Source organism: Medicago sativa, chromosome 3 (genome assembly GCF_051527215.1).
Source record: "Medicago sativa cultivar Bolivia chromosome 3, Bolivia_mono, whole genome shotgun sequence".
In the NCBI taxonomy this organism is placed as follows: domain Eukaryota; kingdom Viridiplantae; phylum Streptophyta; class Magnoliopsida; order Fabales; family Fabaceae; genus Medicago; species Medicago sativa.
Genome location: NC_140751.1, coordinates 101,431,416 through 101,450,368, shown reverse-complemented (window position 1 = coordinate 101,450,368; position 18,953 = coordinate 101,431,416). Strand labels below are relative to the sequence as shown.

General features: G+C 33.2%; 2 protein-coding genes across 2 annotated transcripts; one reads left to right on the top strand and one right to left on the bottom strand.

The window, feature by feature from the left end:
• Positions 1 to 8,026: 8,026 nt before the first annotated feature.
• On the top strand, positions 8,027 to 10,333 carry LOC146943007 (uncharacterized). The gene has a single exon (XM_085757098.1). The coding sequence runs from the start codon at positions 9,274 to 9,276 to the stop codon at positions 10,282 to 10,284; it is 1,011 nt and encodes a 336-aa protein (XP_085613224.1). The 5' UTR covers positions 8,027 to 9,273; the 3' UTR covers positions 10,285 to 10,333.
• Positions 10,334 to 13,316: 2,983 nt separating this feature from the next.
• Positions 13,317 to 17,654, bottom strand: LOC146943006 (GDSL esterase/lipase EXL3-like). Its single transcript, XM_085757097.1, has 5 exons — positions 17,229 to 17,654; positions 15,419 to 15,549; positions 15,089 to 15,322; positions 13,985 to 14,240; positions 13,317 to 13,716 (listed from the first exon to the last, which is right to left on the bottom strand). Exons 1-5 carry the CDS (start codon positions 17,491 to 17,493, stop codon positions 13,526 to 13,528), a joined length of 1,077 nt encoding a protein of 358 aa, XP_085613223.1. The 5' UTR covers positions 17,494 to 17,654; the 3' UTR covers positions 13,317 to 13,525.
• Positions 17,655 to 18,953: the final 1,299 nt, after the last annotated feature.

The following is an 18,953-nucleotide window of genomic DNA, read 5'->3' as shown; positions in this document are numbered from 1 at the left end:
ATCTCTTTGGTACGTACTTTGCGTGAATTTATACATCCACAAAACTATAGCTAGCACGTCTTTAGTCATTTAATGCATGAGAAGAATAATTGAATCCAACGGTTTTATTTTTATTTTTATATAAATGTACCTAAAAGAAAAGTAATTAGCAAACTAGATCCGACAAAACGGTTGAATTATTAGATTACTTTATTTATTTATTTATATTATATAGATGGGGGCTTGCATATCCTTATCACTACGTACATGCATGATTTTTTTTTTTTTCAGGTAGCCTAGTGACTAGAATTCACCTTATAATGTGAATAAGTGGGGTGTTCGGGATTCGAACTCCAGCCCCTACATATAATAATGTATTGTCCTACCAACTGAGATATGCTCACGAGACACGTACATGCATGATTAAGTTTGGGATTAGTTAGCACTTTATCGGGGTTGACCCATCAGTTTGTAAGAAAATTAAAATAAAAAGAGAACTCTTTTCTTTTATTTTTTGACATATTAAAGGACAACTCTTTGACATCTTAAAAAAATATGGGTAAGATATCTATAAGACAAAATTACTTTCAAATATAAATTTATTAAAAATAATTCAATATAAAAAATGATATGCCATCAAATGACTGGACGTTTAGTATTATATCCAACAAAATTTCTAGGATATCACAATATTCACCAAAAATAAGTTGTTTTTCCTTCAAAAAAAATTGTTTTAATTTCAACATTGTTTTAAAATATCAATAAAATATTAATTTATTTTTTCTTTTATACTTTCAATAATTATTTCTCTTTCGTAAAAATATATGTTTAATATACTTTATATTTTTAAATTATTGTAATCTCTCTTTCTCATATTATAATGAATAATGTATTTTTTGTCATAAAAAAAAAGAATAATATATTTTTTTGAAGAATGAAGGATAATTTATAGAAAATTAATTAAATTTATTTATTTTAGACAATTAATTATATTTCTTAATTCATGTGTTATTTGTTAAAGTGGTTTATGTTGTGGGATGGAGGGAGTAGTATTTTGAGTTTAATTACTTTGTTATCACCACTTAAGAAATACTTTTGTAAACGGTAACATTTTTTTTAACAAACAAAGTTTACTATAAAAAATAAATAACAAAATTAAATTCTAAATTAGTACTAAAATGTTGTAAAGTTTTTTTTTTTTTTTTAAGTTAAAATGTTATAAAGTTGTACCATGTTCATTAGCACATCATACATTGATTCGTTCTGATTTGAATATTTCCCTTACAACTGTAAGCTTAACTCAAACCCTTACATCTATGTCTTTCCCTTCTTTTATTGGTAGGATCAACAGTTTATGTTTCGTATCGGAAGAGTTAGGTTCACTCCTATCTATTATCTAAGTCACGGGCAAATATGAATTATGTTTCGTATTGGATGAGTTAGGTTTAGTGAAATAAATGTTTATTTTACAAAAACAAACTATATTCATTTTCATTTAAATTGATAGAAAGTATCGATACAATACAAATTTAACATCGCTAAAAAACAAATTTAACGTCGCTAAAAACGAAAAAAGATGAATCTCTGAACAAACTAACAACATTCATGTTAACAACATAAAACAGTAGATTATCTATGCCTACAAATATGACTATATTCAAGTCTTCATAATATTCATGTCTTCAGTTTAGCAATATGGACGACGTCAAAATCATTGATTGAATATGCACTTGATCAAAGCTAATCTTTCAACCTGAATAAAATAAACATCGCACTAATATGAGAAATCAAAAACACACCACACACAGACGAAAAATCAAAACAAACAGAACAAATTAAAACAAACGAATGAAAATGAAAAATACTTGAAAATCACTTATTTAACTAAAAGAGAAGAGGAAAAACAATTTGGATGGGTGATTTCGGATCAAATCAGACCCTAAATCACCCATATTTGATGAAATAATGTTAAAAGCAAAACTTTATTTTTTATCTTATAGATAAATGCAATGCTAGGTGGTAATAAGTTGTTAGCAGAAAGGCGGAAATGTTAGTTTTCTGAAATCGAATTCGGGACCTTCAACATATCATACTACTACATAGCTAGTGTCTGGACCCGCATTGAAAGTTAACGTTGAAGCCACACATTATAGCTTCCACCGTGAGTTGGACGTGATTTAGGTATATTCTAAGCATGGCAATAACTAGAATAAGTAGTTAGTATGTAAAACACTTAAAAGCTACTTTCATATGTCCATTTTCAGTTGTCGTTTTTGTAATGAATTTTAACAATATTTCAAAAGTTATCAAGCAAAACCCCAAAAGTCATGCAAATATAAAGTTCTTATATATATTTATAACTCTAGTTAAGCTACTTTTACATATTTCCCTTCAATTATGTAAGTTTTTGAGCTTAATGACCAAGAGATAACAAACAAAAAAAAACAAGGATTCTGAGTCGGAGTACATTTGCAAGGCAAGCCAAAACGAGTGAGAAGCGAATCAGAATAGAAAGTTTCAAAGCTGCATGAAGAAGATTTGTTAGGCGAGCTGGAGCGAGAGACTCCGTAGAGTTTACGAGAATATGCAAGAGCATATTCGCTAGGCGGACAATTCACCTAGAGAATCACGGTTGTTTTAGCAACTAGTTGAATCAGTTGTTATTTTTCTCCATTTGAAGAAAGCTCAGGTTCGCTAGGCAAACCAAATTCTATAGGCAAAAATCAACTTATCAACTTCTATAAATAGAGGTCTTTGCTTCTTTTCAAGGGAGATCTAATCACATACCACATACCCAATGTTTGTTGAAGAGAATATATATATATATATATATATATATATATCTAGACGAGATTGCTACATCAAAGGAGATCGAAGAACCGACTTAGACGTAAAATATCTCTTCTTCATGTCTTGTATTGTAAGGTTATGTTTAACTAACCCTCTCTATTTTTTATTTTAGGTATAGCTGCTATGAATCTGATGTAGATATTAATTTGACTAGTTATATATAAAATTTATTTCATTATATCGATTTTTATTCCCGCACTTGATGTTTTTTCCGACGTGCAAACCAAAAAGTTGACTTCCTCTAAATGGGACATGTGTATGAACATTTGTGGATGCTAGTTGCAAAACATTAAGCTAGGTTTACAATCACACATCGTTGGATCTTAACGCCGTTGTATTTATTAACTGAGCTAGACATAGGAAGTTAATAAAAATAATGGATCTCGCATCGTCTGTCAGAGTTGTAAATGTTCGATGAGCAACGGGTGACAATATAATTGAAAAGCAGTATATTCGATCAAGGAAGGCTATCAGAAGATTAGTTAATGAAACTTTATCCTGATAATATTATCTCTTGGCCATTGTTTCCCTATTTAACTACAACGACCAATATAGTACAAACAATCCACTTTTAATATCGCATGAGTCCCAATGGATAGATAACTCTGGATACTTGTTTTTTAAGCATCTATAAAAGCAATTCACCAATAACAAATATTGCATTTAACCCAAAAGGATATTCCCAAGTGACAATGAAGGACTAGCGTCCTATATCTTTATGTAATGTGATCTATAAGATTGTTGCTAAAGTTCTTGCAAACCGGTTAAAATTTATTCTAGATAAATGCATTTTAGATAGTTAATCGTATTTCCTTCCTGGTATATACATCATAGATGATGCAATGGTTGCTATTGTAATTGTGCATTACATGAAATCAAAGGTCAAAGGCAAACTGGGAGACGTGGCGCTTAAGCTTGACATTATTAAAGCTTATGATAGGATCGACTAGACCTATCTTAGAAATGTTATCGTGAATACGAGTTTTTTAAACAATGGATCAGGTGGATCATGAAATGTGTTGAAACATTTGACTATTATGTATTTGTCAATGATAATGTAGCATACTCTATTATTCTTGTTTAGGGTTTGCGGCAAGGAGATCATCTTTCTCCTTATTTGTTTATTATATGTGTTGAAGGTGTATCCGCCCTTATCAGAAATGAAGCTAGTGGTGATATTCATGGCGGGAAAATTTATAACAATGCACCCATAATCTCTCATATTTTATCTGCATATGATTGATATTTTTTTGACTTAAATGCAATTTTGATCCCCCTATTTTCAAAATTGTTAACTTTTGATACCCGTTTTTTCAAAACCAACTTTCTCATCCTCCTAGTTAAAAAGTCAACAAAAAAATTGGCCCCCCCTCTTCTTTGGATGACGTGGCAAGCTCATTAATTACATGGATCTTATGTGACATTGTGTATGTGACACATCTTTTGACACATCATATCCACTTCATTAAAATTTAAAATATAATCATAAAATTAAATAACAAATTAATATTAAAATAAATAAAAAATTGGAGTATAAAATTAGAAACCCTAAACTAATCTTTTATTCCCAATTGAAGAGGAAAAAAAAAACTCAAATTGAAGAACAAATTGATGTGCTTGTCTTTTAATCAAGGTTTAGTGACAATGAAGGACTAACGTCCTATAGCCCATTTTCACAATTTTATGTAAACTTTAGTGTGGAGTTTATGCGAAAGACAAGTAAATGAGGTTGTTTATGATTTAACAAAGGCGTCACACTATTAGCTGGTTTTCAGATCTTGATTGATACACAAGTTGTATTGAATATATTTTAATAAGTGAAATGCTCTCATGCTTTTACCTCAAAAAATATATAGAAACCATTAACAAAATTCATGGAAGTAATACTAGAGAGAAAAACTATATTTGAAAAAAATTATTGAAGTACTCCTTTGATCTTATTTATAAGAGACATTTGAATTAACAAAAGGTAATGTATCTGGTTCATTTTTTAACCAAATGCATCAACTTTTGTTGATTTGAATTTCTCTTATAAATAGAATCTAATGGAGTAATGAATTTTTATACTAGAGAGAAAAATATACTATGAGTTTGTAGTAATTCTTAATATCACAAGACAGAAAAATATAACGCTCAAGTATAAAATGACAATTCATCTTAAAAACAGTATAAATTATACAATGACAACTACACAGTTATATGATGATAGCTGTCCAATTATCACTAAAACTTTAATCTCTTTTTTTTTTTTTTTGGTGAACACTAAAACTTTAATCTCTACTCAAATGAAAGACACTAACTTCTTCGTCCAAAAATAGAAAAGTTTAACAACAAAGAGATTTATTAATCTCCAGAAATGACCGGATTGAAACATTATTCATTATTTTACCTTTGTTTGGGACCCACTTGATATAATAAATAAAAAGCCAGTTGGGTGTTAATTAGGTAGGAGCCAGAAAATGTGGTGGACCTCCACACTCAACCGCTAGCTAGCTGACTTAAAATCACAAATGACATCTCTTAGCCACATATACCACTGATCCTACCTCCTTCTTCGCTGGCTTCTACTTAATGCAATTTGCCAAACCCAAAAATTGAAGGAGTGATTCTTAGAGCATCCACAATAGAGACATTCATTTTTGGGTACTTAAATGGGTCTCACACGTACTCATCACTCTTTTATCATTTTTTAATAGTAGTACCTAATAAGCACTCAATCCCTCCAACCCAGATCTCACACAAAGTTCTTAAATGGGATCCACTAATCAACTATCAATAACTTTATATCACTACATTTCAATTTTTTAATATTAAAAGCGTGCGGGTCCCGTTTAAAGTTGGGAGTCTTAAATAAGACCCCGGGTCTTAAGAGACCCCAAAAAAAAAATTCCTCAATGGGGTACCTATTAAGTACGGTGTCTTAATTGGTAAAGACACCATCATTGGGGATGGTCTTAGCTGATATTGCTTGCACTTCTTATTTTTATTTTATTTTAGCTAGTAGGTATAGGTATAGGTATAGGTGGTCTCTGAAGTCTGAATCCTCATCCAACTCTTATTTTATTTTTTTTTAAATTCATTTTCAATCTAAAATACTCATCGAAGTTGGGTTAGGAACAGGATTCCCTGCTGTAACAGCAGGGTGCTGTAATCAATTACAGCCATATGATCACAATTGAATGGTCAGAATTGTTTTAACTAAAAACACACAGTTTCAATCTCAACCGTTTGATCTGAGATGAACAGCTGAGATCGAAAACTGTATGTAACTGTGGGCTTTTTCTACAGCAGGGAATCCTGCCCCGTTGGGTTATGATCACCTAGGGTAGCAACACAAATTCATCACGTTTAGTCAGGTAGTATTTTTAGTTGGAAATTTTAAACCTACACTTAAGTTACATCTTTCTATTTAATCCCTTGAAAAAATGGAGTCATGGTAGGGCAGGACCATTGGCTCGATTTAAAACTCTTTCATTTTGCAGTATTTTTTTACGACTCAATTATTATTTTTACAATAATTTGCTTATGGTCAAGATATATTTAAATAAGGGAAATGTTAACTTGTGCCCTCAAGGCACAAGTTAATGATTCAAAATAGAAATATTCTATTGTAATTAATGCATTTGACTTTAACTTTTTTACTTTTCAATAATTGAATGCACAAAATTTAAGAAAATGTTTCCATTTTTGGGTTGCTTAACATGTGTCCTAAGGGCACAAGTTAACATGACCCTTTAAATAAAAGTTTAGCAAACAATATCAATTCAAGTTTTTTTTAAACGGCAAAATATATTACAAATCATGTCATTACACAAGACGAATAGAAATAAGCAATCTAGAAATTACAAATAAAGACGTCTTAGATAGACGAAACTACCAAAAGAAACATAATAAAACACATATTACCTAACCAAAACCTACCTTCAACACCCATAAAAAACAACAACTAAAACCAACTTTACTATCTAAATAAAACTCCATAGCAAACGCGAACACCACCAAAAATGAAATCCATAAACATACATGTACTTGCAGGAGTACAATAATCGTATTTAGGGTTTAGACTGTTTATGAGATACCTTGAGACTGATTCCAAGGATGGTATTTATAGCCTTTTATGGGCTTTGTTTTAGCGTGACTTAAGCCCTAAGTGTAACGCCCGTCTTAATTATTCGATTATTTAAAAATATATTTATATATATGATTTACGTGATTTTCATGACTGATATGTGTGAATTATATGATTTATGAAGTTGAATGGGTTATATGATTTATAACTGAATTATGAGGGATATTTTGTTGTGGTGAAGTTGTTATGTTGTTATGACTTATTTTATTATTAAATAAAATAAGATTTGATAAATAAAATAAAAATATTAAAAATTGGGCTGTGTTGTGAGATGAGCAATTAGTAGTGATAAGAGTAATTAGGAGAGATAAATAGACAACAAAAGTTAGAAAACATAATACGTACGTTTTTGGAGAAAAAGGGAGAAAAGTCAGAAAAGAGGAGAACCAGAGGGAGAGCTGCGATTTCATCATAACCAGGTAAGGGTGAGACTAATTTTCAATATTATTAAGGGTATAATTCTATAGGATGAATTTAGCATGATTAGGTTAAGTTTTGGTGAGAATTGAGAATTAGGTTTAGGATCAATTTTGATGAATAAATCAAGAACAGATGTTAGATTGATGCAAAATTAGTATACAGACCTTAGATATGACTTAAGATGATAATTAGATGCTATTTGGATGAAGGAATCATGAATATAGGTGAAAAGTTGTGATTTTTAGGTTTCTGGCCGTACTGACATTCATCGCTCGCACCTGCGAGCAAGAACACTCGCATCTGCGAGCTAGAACCCAGAACTCGCAACTGCGAGCAATGCAACTCGCAACTGCGAGTGACCTGTGAGCTCGCAACTGCGAGCAGAATAACTCGCCACTGCGAGTAAATACGTAGGAACCCAGAATGCACACTTTGCTCGCTAGTGCGAGTGAAGTTACTCGCCACTGCGAGTTAAGCTGTTAGTTGCCCAAAATTGCCCCGATGCGATCCTTTCGCACGTGTAGTCTTGAGATGACCTTAGAAGTAAGTTAGAGAGCTGTTTGGGATGCTTTCATAAGCTCCAGAAGTCTGTTATGGTGACTGAAAATTAGAAGTGTTGCTGCATGAATGTTATAATGATGTTTTATGATATTTATATTGATGTAATTAATTCCTTATGTGAATGTTAACACATTCAAGCGTTGTTAATTGTTGTATGTTGCTGCTGTTTTCTGTTGTCGACTGTTAGTGTCTTGAGGTTGCATGAGTCGGTCTATGTTGTTGGAATTTAAGAAGTTGTCCATGATTATGAGTCGTATGAGTTGTACACGTCGTTGTCTAAGTTGTTGGAAGTTGAGTCCATTGCATACTCATATAAGTTGGTTGAGGGCTTGATGCCCTGGAATGCTTAGTCATTCACATGATTGGTGAGGGCTTGATGCCCTGGAGCTTTTGCTCACTATGTTGGGGGCTTGATGCCCTGAAGAGCCTATTTACGCTCATATAAGTTGGTTGGGAGCTTGATGCTCTGAAGAGCCTATTTACGCTCATATAAGTTGGTTGGGAGCTTGATGCTCTGTATTGGTACCAAATGCATTTGCATATCAAGAGGTTCATGATGTTTAAGTTGTCAAGATGTTGTCGAGTTGATAGAGTTGCATGGTCAAGGATGAGTTGTGTCGTCAAGTTGAGTGTTAAGTTGATTATGATTTGTGATGAGAATTAGTAATGGTATTGATGATTGTATTTGTTATGTAATGAAAAATTATGCTAATTGTTAATTGTTGATATGTTATTAATGTTTAAGTTGTTAAATGCATTTTATTGGATTATATGCTTAATGTATTGATTATGAAATCTCACCCCTTTTGTGTATATGTTGCCTCGACCGTGGGTAATGTGCAGGTAATAAAGATTAGAGGCGTTCATGAGTGGACTCTCAGTTGGTGTCTAGGTGCTCTGATACGTAACGGGATGGGGGCTTGCTTTTACTTCTATTCCTTACGTGTCTCTTTTATGAACTAATTTATGAGATTTTTCAATAAGGCCTGCGTGCCAAGACTTTTAAATGTTGAACTATTTTCCGCTGCAATAGTTTAAGATTTTTCATGATGTTGAATTTGAAGGATAATTATTATTATCCATTTTATGATTTAAATGAAGTATGTGACATTCCGTTGTGATTAAAATACTCTGATTTTTAATGAAATTTTTATGTTGGGAAAACGGGGTGTTACAATTGGTATCAGAGCAGGTCGGTCCGTCCGGCCAAGTAGTGAGTCAAGTTGTGTCGTTTTAACAGTTAGGATACCCTTATTGTGTTATTCTAATTGTTGTGTGTTGCGCAGTGAAGAAAACTGGAAGCTGCAAATCTTATCTGTTATAAGAGAACTAGAATGGCTGGAAGAAATGATGCTGCGATGGCTGCTGCCTTGGAAGCCGTGGCCCAAGCTATAGGACAACAACCAAATGCTGGTGCTGGTGTTAATGCTGATGTGAGAATGTTGGAGACTTTTGTGAGGAATCATCCTCCTACTTTCAAAGGAAGGTACGACCCTGATGGAGCACAGACGTGGCTCAAGGAGGTTGAAAGAATTTTCAGAGTTATGCAATGTACTGATGATCAGAAGGTGCGTTTTGGTACGCACATGCTATCTGAGGAAGCTGATGACTGGTGGGTTAGTCTTCTACCAAACTTAGAGCAAGATGATACGGTCGTTACTTGGGCTGTGTTTAGGAGGGAGTTCCTAAACAGGTACTTTCCGGAGGATGTTCGCGGGAAGAAAGAGATTGAGTTTCTTGAGTTGAAGCAAGGTGAAATGTTGGTGACTGAGTATGCTGCTAAGTTCGTGGAATTAGCTAAGTTTTATCCACACTACACTGCTGAGACTGCTGAATTTTCTAAGTGTATTAAGTTTGAGAATGGCTTACGTCCTGAGATCAAGCGGGCCATTGGATATCAGCAGATCCGTAATTTTTCCGAGCTGGTGAGCAGTTGCAGAATTTATGAAGAAGATACTATAACCCATTACAAGATCAGGAATGAGCGGAAGAGTAAGAACCAACAAAATCGTTATAAGCCTTACAATGCCCCTGCTGATAAGGATAGTCAAAGGGTGAATGATGAAAGGAAACCGGGAAGGAAAGATACTAATGCTGAGGTTGTTTGCTACACATGTGGTGAGAAGGGCCATAAGCGTAATGCTTGTACTGGAGAGGTGAAACGATGCTTTCGTTGTGGTAGAAAGGGACATACTATTATAGAGTGTAAGCATGATGATGTGGTGTGTTTTAATTGCAATGAAGAAGGTCACATGGGTTCACAGTGCAAGAAACCTAAGAAGGCTCAAGCTAGTGGGAAGGTGTTTGCTTTATCTGGTACTCAGACGGAGGGTGAGGATCGTTGATCTGAGGTAAATTTTCGAGGACGAAAATTCTATAAGTTGGGGAGAGTTGTAACGCCCGTCTTAATTATTCGATTATTTAAAAATATATTTATATATAAGATTTACGTGATTTTCATGACTGATATGTGTGAATTTTATGATTTATGAAGTTGAATGGGTTATATGATTTATAACTGAATTATGAGGGATATTTTGTTGTGGTGAAGTTGTTATGTTGTTATGACTTATTTTATTATTAAATAAAATAAGATTTGATAAATAAAATAAAAATATTAAAAATTGGGCTGTGTTGTGAGATGAGCAATTAGTAGTGATAAGAGTAATTAGGAGAGATAAATAGACAACAAAAGTTAGAAAACATAATACGTACGTTTTTGGAGAAAAAGGGAGAAAAGTCAGAAAAGAGGAGAACCAGAGGGAGAGCTGCGATTTCATCATAACCAGGTAAGGGTGAGACTAATTTTCAATATTATTAAGGGTATAATTCTATAGGATGAATTTAGCATGATTAGGTTAAGTTTTGGTGAGAATTGAGAATTAGGTTTAGGATCAATTTTGATGAATAAATCAAGAACAGATGTTAGATTGATGCAAAATTAGTATACAGACCTTAGATATGACTTAAGATGATAATTAGATGCTATTTGGATGAAGGAATCATGAATATAGGTGAAAAGTTGTGATTTTTAGGTTTCTGGCCGTACTGACATTCATCGCTCGCACCTGCGAGCAAGAACACTCGCATCTGCGAGCTAGAACCCAGAACTCGCAACTGCGAGCAATGCAACTCGCAACTGCGAGTGACCTGTGAGCTCGCAACTGCGAGCAGAATAACTCGCCACTGCGAGTAAATACGTAGGAACCCAGAATGCACACTTTGCTCGCTAGTGCGAGTGAAGTTACTCGCCACTGCGAGTTAAGCTGTTAGTTGCCCAAAATTGTCCCGATGCGATCCTTTCGCACGTGTAGTCTTGAGATGACCTTAGAAGTAAGTTAGAGAGCTGTTTGGGATGCTTTCATAAGCTCCAGAAGTCTGTTATGGTGACTGAAAATTAGAAGTGTTGCTGCATGAATGCTATAATGATGTTTTATGATATTTATATTGATGTAATTAATTCCTTATGTGAATGTTAACACATTCAAGCGTTGTTAATTGTTGTATGTTGCTGCTGTTTTCTGTTGTCGACTGTTAGTGTCTTGAGGTTGCATGAGTCGGTCTATGTTGTTGGAATTTAAGAAGTTGTCCATGATTATGAGTCGTATGAGTTGTACACGTCGTTGTCTAAGTTGTTGGAAGTTGAGTCCATTGCATACCCATATAAGTTGGTTGAGGGCTTGATGCCCTGGAATGCTTAGTCATTCACATGATTGGTGAGGGCTTGATGCCCTGGAGCTTTTGCTCACTATGTTGGGGGCTTGATGCCCTGAAGAGCCTATTTACGCTCATATAAGTTGGTTGGGAGCTTGATGCTCTGAAGAGCCTATTTACGCTCATATAAGTTGGTTGGGAGCTTGATGCTCTGTATTGGTACCAAATGCATTTGCATATCAAGAGGTTCATGATGTTTAAGTTGTCAAGATGTTGTCGAGTTGATAGAGTTGCATGGTCAAGGATGAGTTGTGTCGTCAAGTTGAGTGTTAAGTTGATTATGATTTGTGATGAGAATTAGTAATGGTATTGATGATTGTATTTGTTATGTAATGAAAAATTATGCTAATTGTTAATTGTTGATATGTTATTAATGTTTAAGTTGTTAAATGCATTTTATTGGATTATATGCTTAATGTATTGATTATGAAATCTCACCCCTTCTGCGTATATGTTGCCTCGACCGTGGGTAATGTGCAGGTAATAAAGATTAGAGGCGTTCATGAGTGGACTCTCAGTTGGTGTCTAGGTGCTCTGATACGTAACGGGATGGGGGCTTGCTTTTACTTCTATTCCTTACGTGTCTCTTTTATGAACTAATTTATGAGATTTTTCAATAAGGCCTGCGTGCCAAGACTTTTAAATGTTGAACTATTTTCCGCTGCAATAGTTTAAGATTTTTCATGATGTTGAATTTGAAGGATAATTATTATTATCCATTTTATGATTTAAATGAAGTATGTGACATTCCGTTGTGATTAAAATACTCTGATTTTTAATGAAATTTTTATGTTGGGAAAACGGGGTGTTACACTAAGCAAGTTGGGCTTTAGGTCTTTTTACTTGTTTCTAGAGGCATCTAGAAGCCTGCTTGAGGCGGCGCCTTGTGATGGGCTCGCCTAGTTCTAGGAACCCGTCTGGAGAGCGCCTGAGCCTTTCCAGAAGGCTCCTAGACCCTTAGGAATATATTGACGGTCCAATACCTACTACTCACCCCAAAAAAACATCGAAACTAATGAAAACATCTATCCAAACCCAACATGTTGTTTTTTGTGGTTGTTTGCCATGAACATTTGAAAAATCATAATAAATGACCATATTTTTTTTCTTTGAATCCAAATGACCATATTGTTATCTTCCTAATCTTTTTTAGGTCAAAAGAAAAATATTTTCTTTTAAATTACTAAACATTTTTTTATCGGACCGTCACCTTTAATTTAATCATTTCGCTTTGACCCACGACTCGTATTTGGGGGATGTGAACCGCCGATATTCTTTAAAGGGCACACTTGTCCTCTACAAAAGCGCTAATTATGCCATAGCAAGGTTGTGCCCCTAATCAGCATCCTCGAAACCGTATTTCCTGTATCTTGGGGCTAAATATTCGGCCAAGATATCTGGATTAACTTAAAGTGCACGCACTTCTAGAAAAAATGTGTCTTAGGGCCTAAGTTACGAAAAAAAGAGGCTCAAGAGGGCTATAAATATCTCCTTGAGATCAGCCTCAGGGCAATGACCTAAACAGATATTAAACCCTAGTTTCTTTATTGTACTCACAGCAAACCGAGATTAATTAGAATTTTTGCTCTCAATAATTTTTTAAGTAGCATTTACATCTGCTGAAAAACTTTTCAAATGTAAAATCAATGAAGATGATGACCCCTTAAAACACAAAATCATTTTTTTCATGTACCTCATCAACCGCCACCTCACAAAACATCACCATACACTTTAGAATATCCTAGGCCATTCATATTTCCTTACGAAGCATCCTTTTGAAAGAAATTTTAAAAACAAATAAATTTGTTTTGCAAGAAATCGGTAAGTCCTACATGTAATTAAGTTGTTTATATAAAACTAACCAAAAAGAAACTAGAAGAACTGGTGTATATATTTTCGAAGAAGAGGATTTAAGAGCTTGCTGTAAACACTCTCCGAGGGATGAAAACTGTCCCAGAAAACGTAGTCCCTAACATCTTCACATTGGATAGCAAATTGGTTGCATAACACTGCTACCTCTACTGCTCCTGTGCCACAACATCCTTTGTCAACGACTTTATAACCTGCCATTATAAAAGCAAAACATGTACAATTTTTCAGATCAATTTTAACATGCAAATACTTTTTAACATGGTAATTACTATTTATACCTAATGAAAACAAATATTTTCTCAACAAACTGTACAAGAATAAAATAATAATTTTCGTAAAATTTTAGATGAATGATTTTTATGATATAAATTTTCAATTCAACTAAGAATTTGTAAAATTAGTATCAAATCCAAAAAAAAAAAAAAATGCTAATAAAAAGAAGTGTCGGGTTATACATACCATAATTTTGGTAATTTAGGATGATGTCAAGAAGAGGATTGTAAACATCAAGGTAAACCATCCTTGTATTGGGCAAGTTCCGGTTAAGTGAAGCCAACTCCTTTGATAATTTAGTGTTGAATAACTTGCATGCGTCGTTGATTTTTTCTGCACATTTTCTTTCAATTCCTCCAACAACCGTTCTCTGAAATGGCACACACCCAATTGGTGGAACACTTAATACTCCTATCCTCCTTGCACCCAGTTGATATATTTCCTTTTAATAGAATTCAGAGAAAATATAAACAAACATGAGTACATGCACGAAAAAGTACATGCACTTACACATTCTTTAACTCCTGGATGAGGTAATTCAAATATCAGAGTATTCAATATATAAATTTTTTAGAGAATTTAAAATGAAGGGATTTTATAAGGTATTTTGTTGAAACTAAATTTAAAAAAATTCGAATACCCTGATCAAAAAAATAATAAAAAAAAATTCGAATACCGCCTAAGAATAATAAATTTGAAATCTTCTCACTGCCTTATCAAATATATGAATCTTAAAATGATCCCATACTTTTTTCTTTTCAAAATTTACAACTTATTTATATGTTTCAAATTTTGACGTCGCATTACCCTCTATCATTTTTTAACTTTTTGCTGCTGTATAATTTTGAAAATAAATTTGTTAAGCTTTTCAAAAATTTCAAACTTGACCCACTTTTTTTGTGTCTTCCATAGGTTCCTCCACTATAGATAATCTTGAGGAGTGTTAGACGATAAATGTGAATATCTCTTTCGGTCAGATTTGAACATTGATTCACCGTATTATGGAGGTCTAGACCTTTTCCTTAGACTCGACCCTTTTAGTTGGTCAAAAAATTTAATATTGGCATTTTGTAGCAATTTTCTTTTGATGTTTTATATTCTTACCCCAAAACCTATGAAGTTTTTAAAAATTATCACCCAACGTTAAATAAGCAATTACTCTATTCAAATTTAAAAAAAAAAAAAAGTATAAATGAAAGGAATTCAAATAAAGCATTTGCATTGCTGAACTTTTAAATTCTTTAGGATTTTCAATCACTACATTGAAACACCATGTTATTAGGAGTATACCTTTAAGAAATTGGAAGCAGAGGCGACCATGAGGTCAGTGTAAGAAGGAACATCATATTGTAGTTCTCTAAGATGGCTCAAAAAATATGTATTGGAAATGTCGTTACTTCCTTGAACCACAAGGAAAACACTGTTGGCTAGGATGAAATTTGTTCTACCCTCTCCAACAATTCCTTTTAGCTTTCCTATGTATTCTTTGAACAAATCTATTTGACCGGACAAGGATATAGCTGACTGGTTAATAGTGACCAAGTTAGAAAGGAATAAGAAAAATTAATATAGTTAGAAGATAAATTATGCAAGTTAATTAATGTAAATCAAAATACGTACCGCAGTTTTGGATGTGAGTGGATCATACCCGGAACCACCGGATGCAAAGCAAACACCTGTGACAAGATCGCTAGGTTGGATATTTGGATCCAAATACGCCGGCAGAAATTCCTTAATTCCCAATGCTTCAACTGATATATCACACCAATAGAAAAGGAAGTAAATTGTGAGTCCTTGAATTCAGACTCCCTAGTCCCCTACCGTCCTCGTTTGCACGCATTCAATGCATGGATCAAAATCGAGCATATCAAATTTTATTGCAGATTTTGATTTAAAAGATTATAAAATACTGAGTGTGAAATTTGAACCGTCCCATGGTTTATAACTTGTCTTTGGATTCATAAAGTTTCATTTACTAAGTTTACTATTGGAGTGGCAAAAGCAATAAAAAGTGGCTTTGAGATAATTTTGAGACAATTTTGTGGATCCATTATTTGGAAGCTCGTAATATGGACCCCAAATTGAAAGATCATGGGTGAACTTCAAAAAACGACCAGCTCCAGCCGATCACCATTTGTTGGGAAAAAACAACTACATAAAAACCACTCAAAAATCAAAACTCAACTCATATTTCATCTCCTTCAACTACTACTTCTGTGGCACATTCCTTGTTCAAGTTCTAATACCTTTTCAAACTCCTATTTCATTTCAACACCAGCTAGATTTTAATTAATACTCCCTCTGTTTCAAAATGAGTGTCGCTTTCAGTTTCCAATGCAATAATAACTTTTTCTTTTCAATTGTACCCTCCAATTAATACTCTGCACACTACTTCCAAAGTATTACTTTTAAAACTAACCAATAGTTAATAAGGATAATTTGGTAAAATAACCATTCTCTTTCTCTTAATCATTGCATTTCTTAATATGTGTGTAAACACCTAAAACGACACTCATTTTGAAACGGAGGGAGTAGTAGTTTATTTTAGAGTTGTCTCTCTCTTGACATATTTTATGGAAGATATTCAGTTCACCTCCTACATTCTAATTTATGAAAGAATTGTCTTTCGTATCAATAAATTTGCATAGATAAAAGGAGTTTTATTTTGAGTGTTTGAGAAAGATAAGAGGAGTTTTTCCCCAAAAACAAGAGTTGACTGGCCGGATCTAGTAAATTTTTTAGGTTCATCCATGGCCCCTTCAATTTGGTGCCCATATTAGGTGCTCCCTATTTGGGAGCGGGGTTGTAGTATTAGAACAAAAAATAAACAAGTTGCTTTTAAGCGATATAGCACTATAAAATTTATTTAATTCACTCATCATGAGTTCACCATTGGAGATGCTCTAAGTATTAAAAAAATATATTATTATGGTTGGTGCCTATTATTTATTTTTATTATTGTTAAAAATACCTTTTATACATTAGCAAAAATCCCTTCAAAAAATATATATTAGCAAAAATATATACGAAAGTTAAAAAAACTTATAAACTTAAATTTGTTTTAGATTTCACTCACCACTCTTAGATGGTTTTTTCTACATTACCTCTCGATGAATTGAGGGTAATTTAATGTAATACGAATCATAATTTTAGAATGTAGTCAACGATCACAGTTGCGGTCACAACCATTTTAGATAAAATGTCTCTGTGTTGATATTGCAACTGAAATTGTGGCTGCATCACACATATTTTGTGCTTATTTTACTACAATATAACTGTTTGCACCGTAAGGGCAACAAGCTCAATTTAGGACCATGACACAAATAGTATACTCCAATGTGTTGAAGATGTATAAGTGGTTCTACACGAAGTTAAGACATATACTATGCTATGTAACATTATATCTGAAGATAATTAAGGTAATATGTACCTATATAGTCTGATGGAACTTTTCCATTGCAAAACCGACCAGTAGGGATGCCTCCTTTGAAATCTTTCCCATATGGAAGAAAATTGCACCTAGCATATGTTTTCATGTTATTATTGTTGTTGCCCGTATCCATGATTGAATCTCCAAACACAAATACTGCTGGAAATGAAACATTTGGTGGAAGCACTAGTGTTGCCAAACTAGCCTTAGTTGTGTAAGAAATAACTCCCAATAATATGAAGAAACAAATCATCAAGGAACACATTGAAGAATAAGTCTAGCTAACTTCTTGCAAATGCTCTCTCTTTCTTCCCTCCCTTTTCAGCTGAATTTAAGTTGCAATTAATATTCCTCCAGATTAGCAACATATTTGATTTTAGATTTCACTCATTTATTGCTTGCAAGAAATGCCTTCATCTAACTTCTGACTGCACGAACTATTTTGTCTGTTTTTTCATAACAGTATTCAATTCTAACTTTTTTTTTTGGTCAACATTCAATTTTATAATAACCTCTGAAATAAACATTTAATTTGATATATATATATATATATATAAGTCCAGCAAATTTATAGTACTAGTATATTGATTTAAGCAAGCATTTATCTTGAGGCAATTGTTTAAGCAAACATAAACCTCCACCGTAGGGCACGGCGGATCATATGGTTTATACTCATTATTTTAATTTATGTATACTTATAAAAATTACTACCAAGACTTTTCAACGAAAACTTCTGTTTTAGTTAAAACGAACATTTTTATCTCTTGAGGGCAACATTGACGACGATTATACTTAGACCATTTTGAATGTGAGTTTCAACAAGCTTTTCCATTCCAATGGTATGTTTAATGGTGTGTTGAATGTGACATGGATGAGAGAGAGGTTGAATGCATTCAACACAGTTGAACCCTGCCGGATCTGCCACGTGTCTCGGCTTAATTGGACCAAATATGGCGCGTGTAGCACACGCGCAGACAGGGTGCGTGAAGTGCAGATGACGGAGAGAGAAGGAAAATTCTGAAATGATGGGGGACACGTGTTGCGACTATATTGGTTTCCCGGTTTTTAAAAATTTTAATAATTGGAAATCAATTATTTCGTTTTAAAATAATTTTAAAAAAATAAAAATACCAAAATTCATGATTTTTTTTCTCTATAAATAGAGACTTGGTTCATTTGATTTGGACACAGAAAAAAAACCAAGTTTTTTCACTATCTTCATCTTCTTATTATCTTTCTATTAGCACACTAAGTGAAGTTTTAATCTTTCTATATGTATTTTAAGTTAAGAAAATAAAAATAAATTATTTAAATAAATTTTGTTTTTACAAAAAACAAAAAAATAAATTGTTAAGTGTTTCTTTATTTTAATTTAATTATAATCGATAATTGTAATTTTATGTAATTATAAAAACAAAAATATAAAATTAAATAAGAATAAGAAATAAAAGGTGGTGGGGTAGAGTGTTGAATGAAAAAAACCATTAGAGAGGTAAAAGTTGAATGAGTGTTGAATTAAGAGAGAGAAAATGATGTAGAGTGTTGGGAATTGAAAAAGTAGGTGTTGAAGGTTGTTTAATGTTGGTGACCATTGTAAATGGTCTTATAAGAATTTGAGCGTAGATACCTAGCCTAGGTGAAAAAAGGGGTTACTGTCAAATTAATTTACAGTATGACCACTATGTGCAGCTATACACTAACAAATCCTCAATTTGCACACAACTT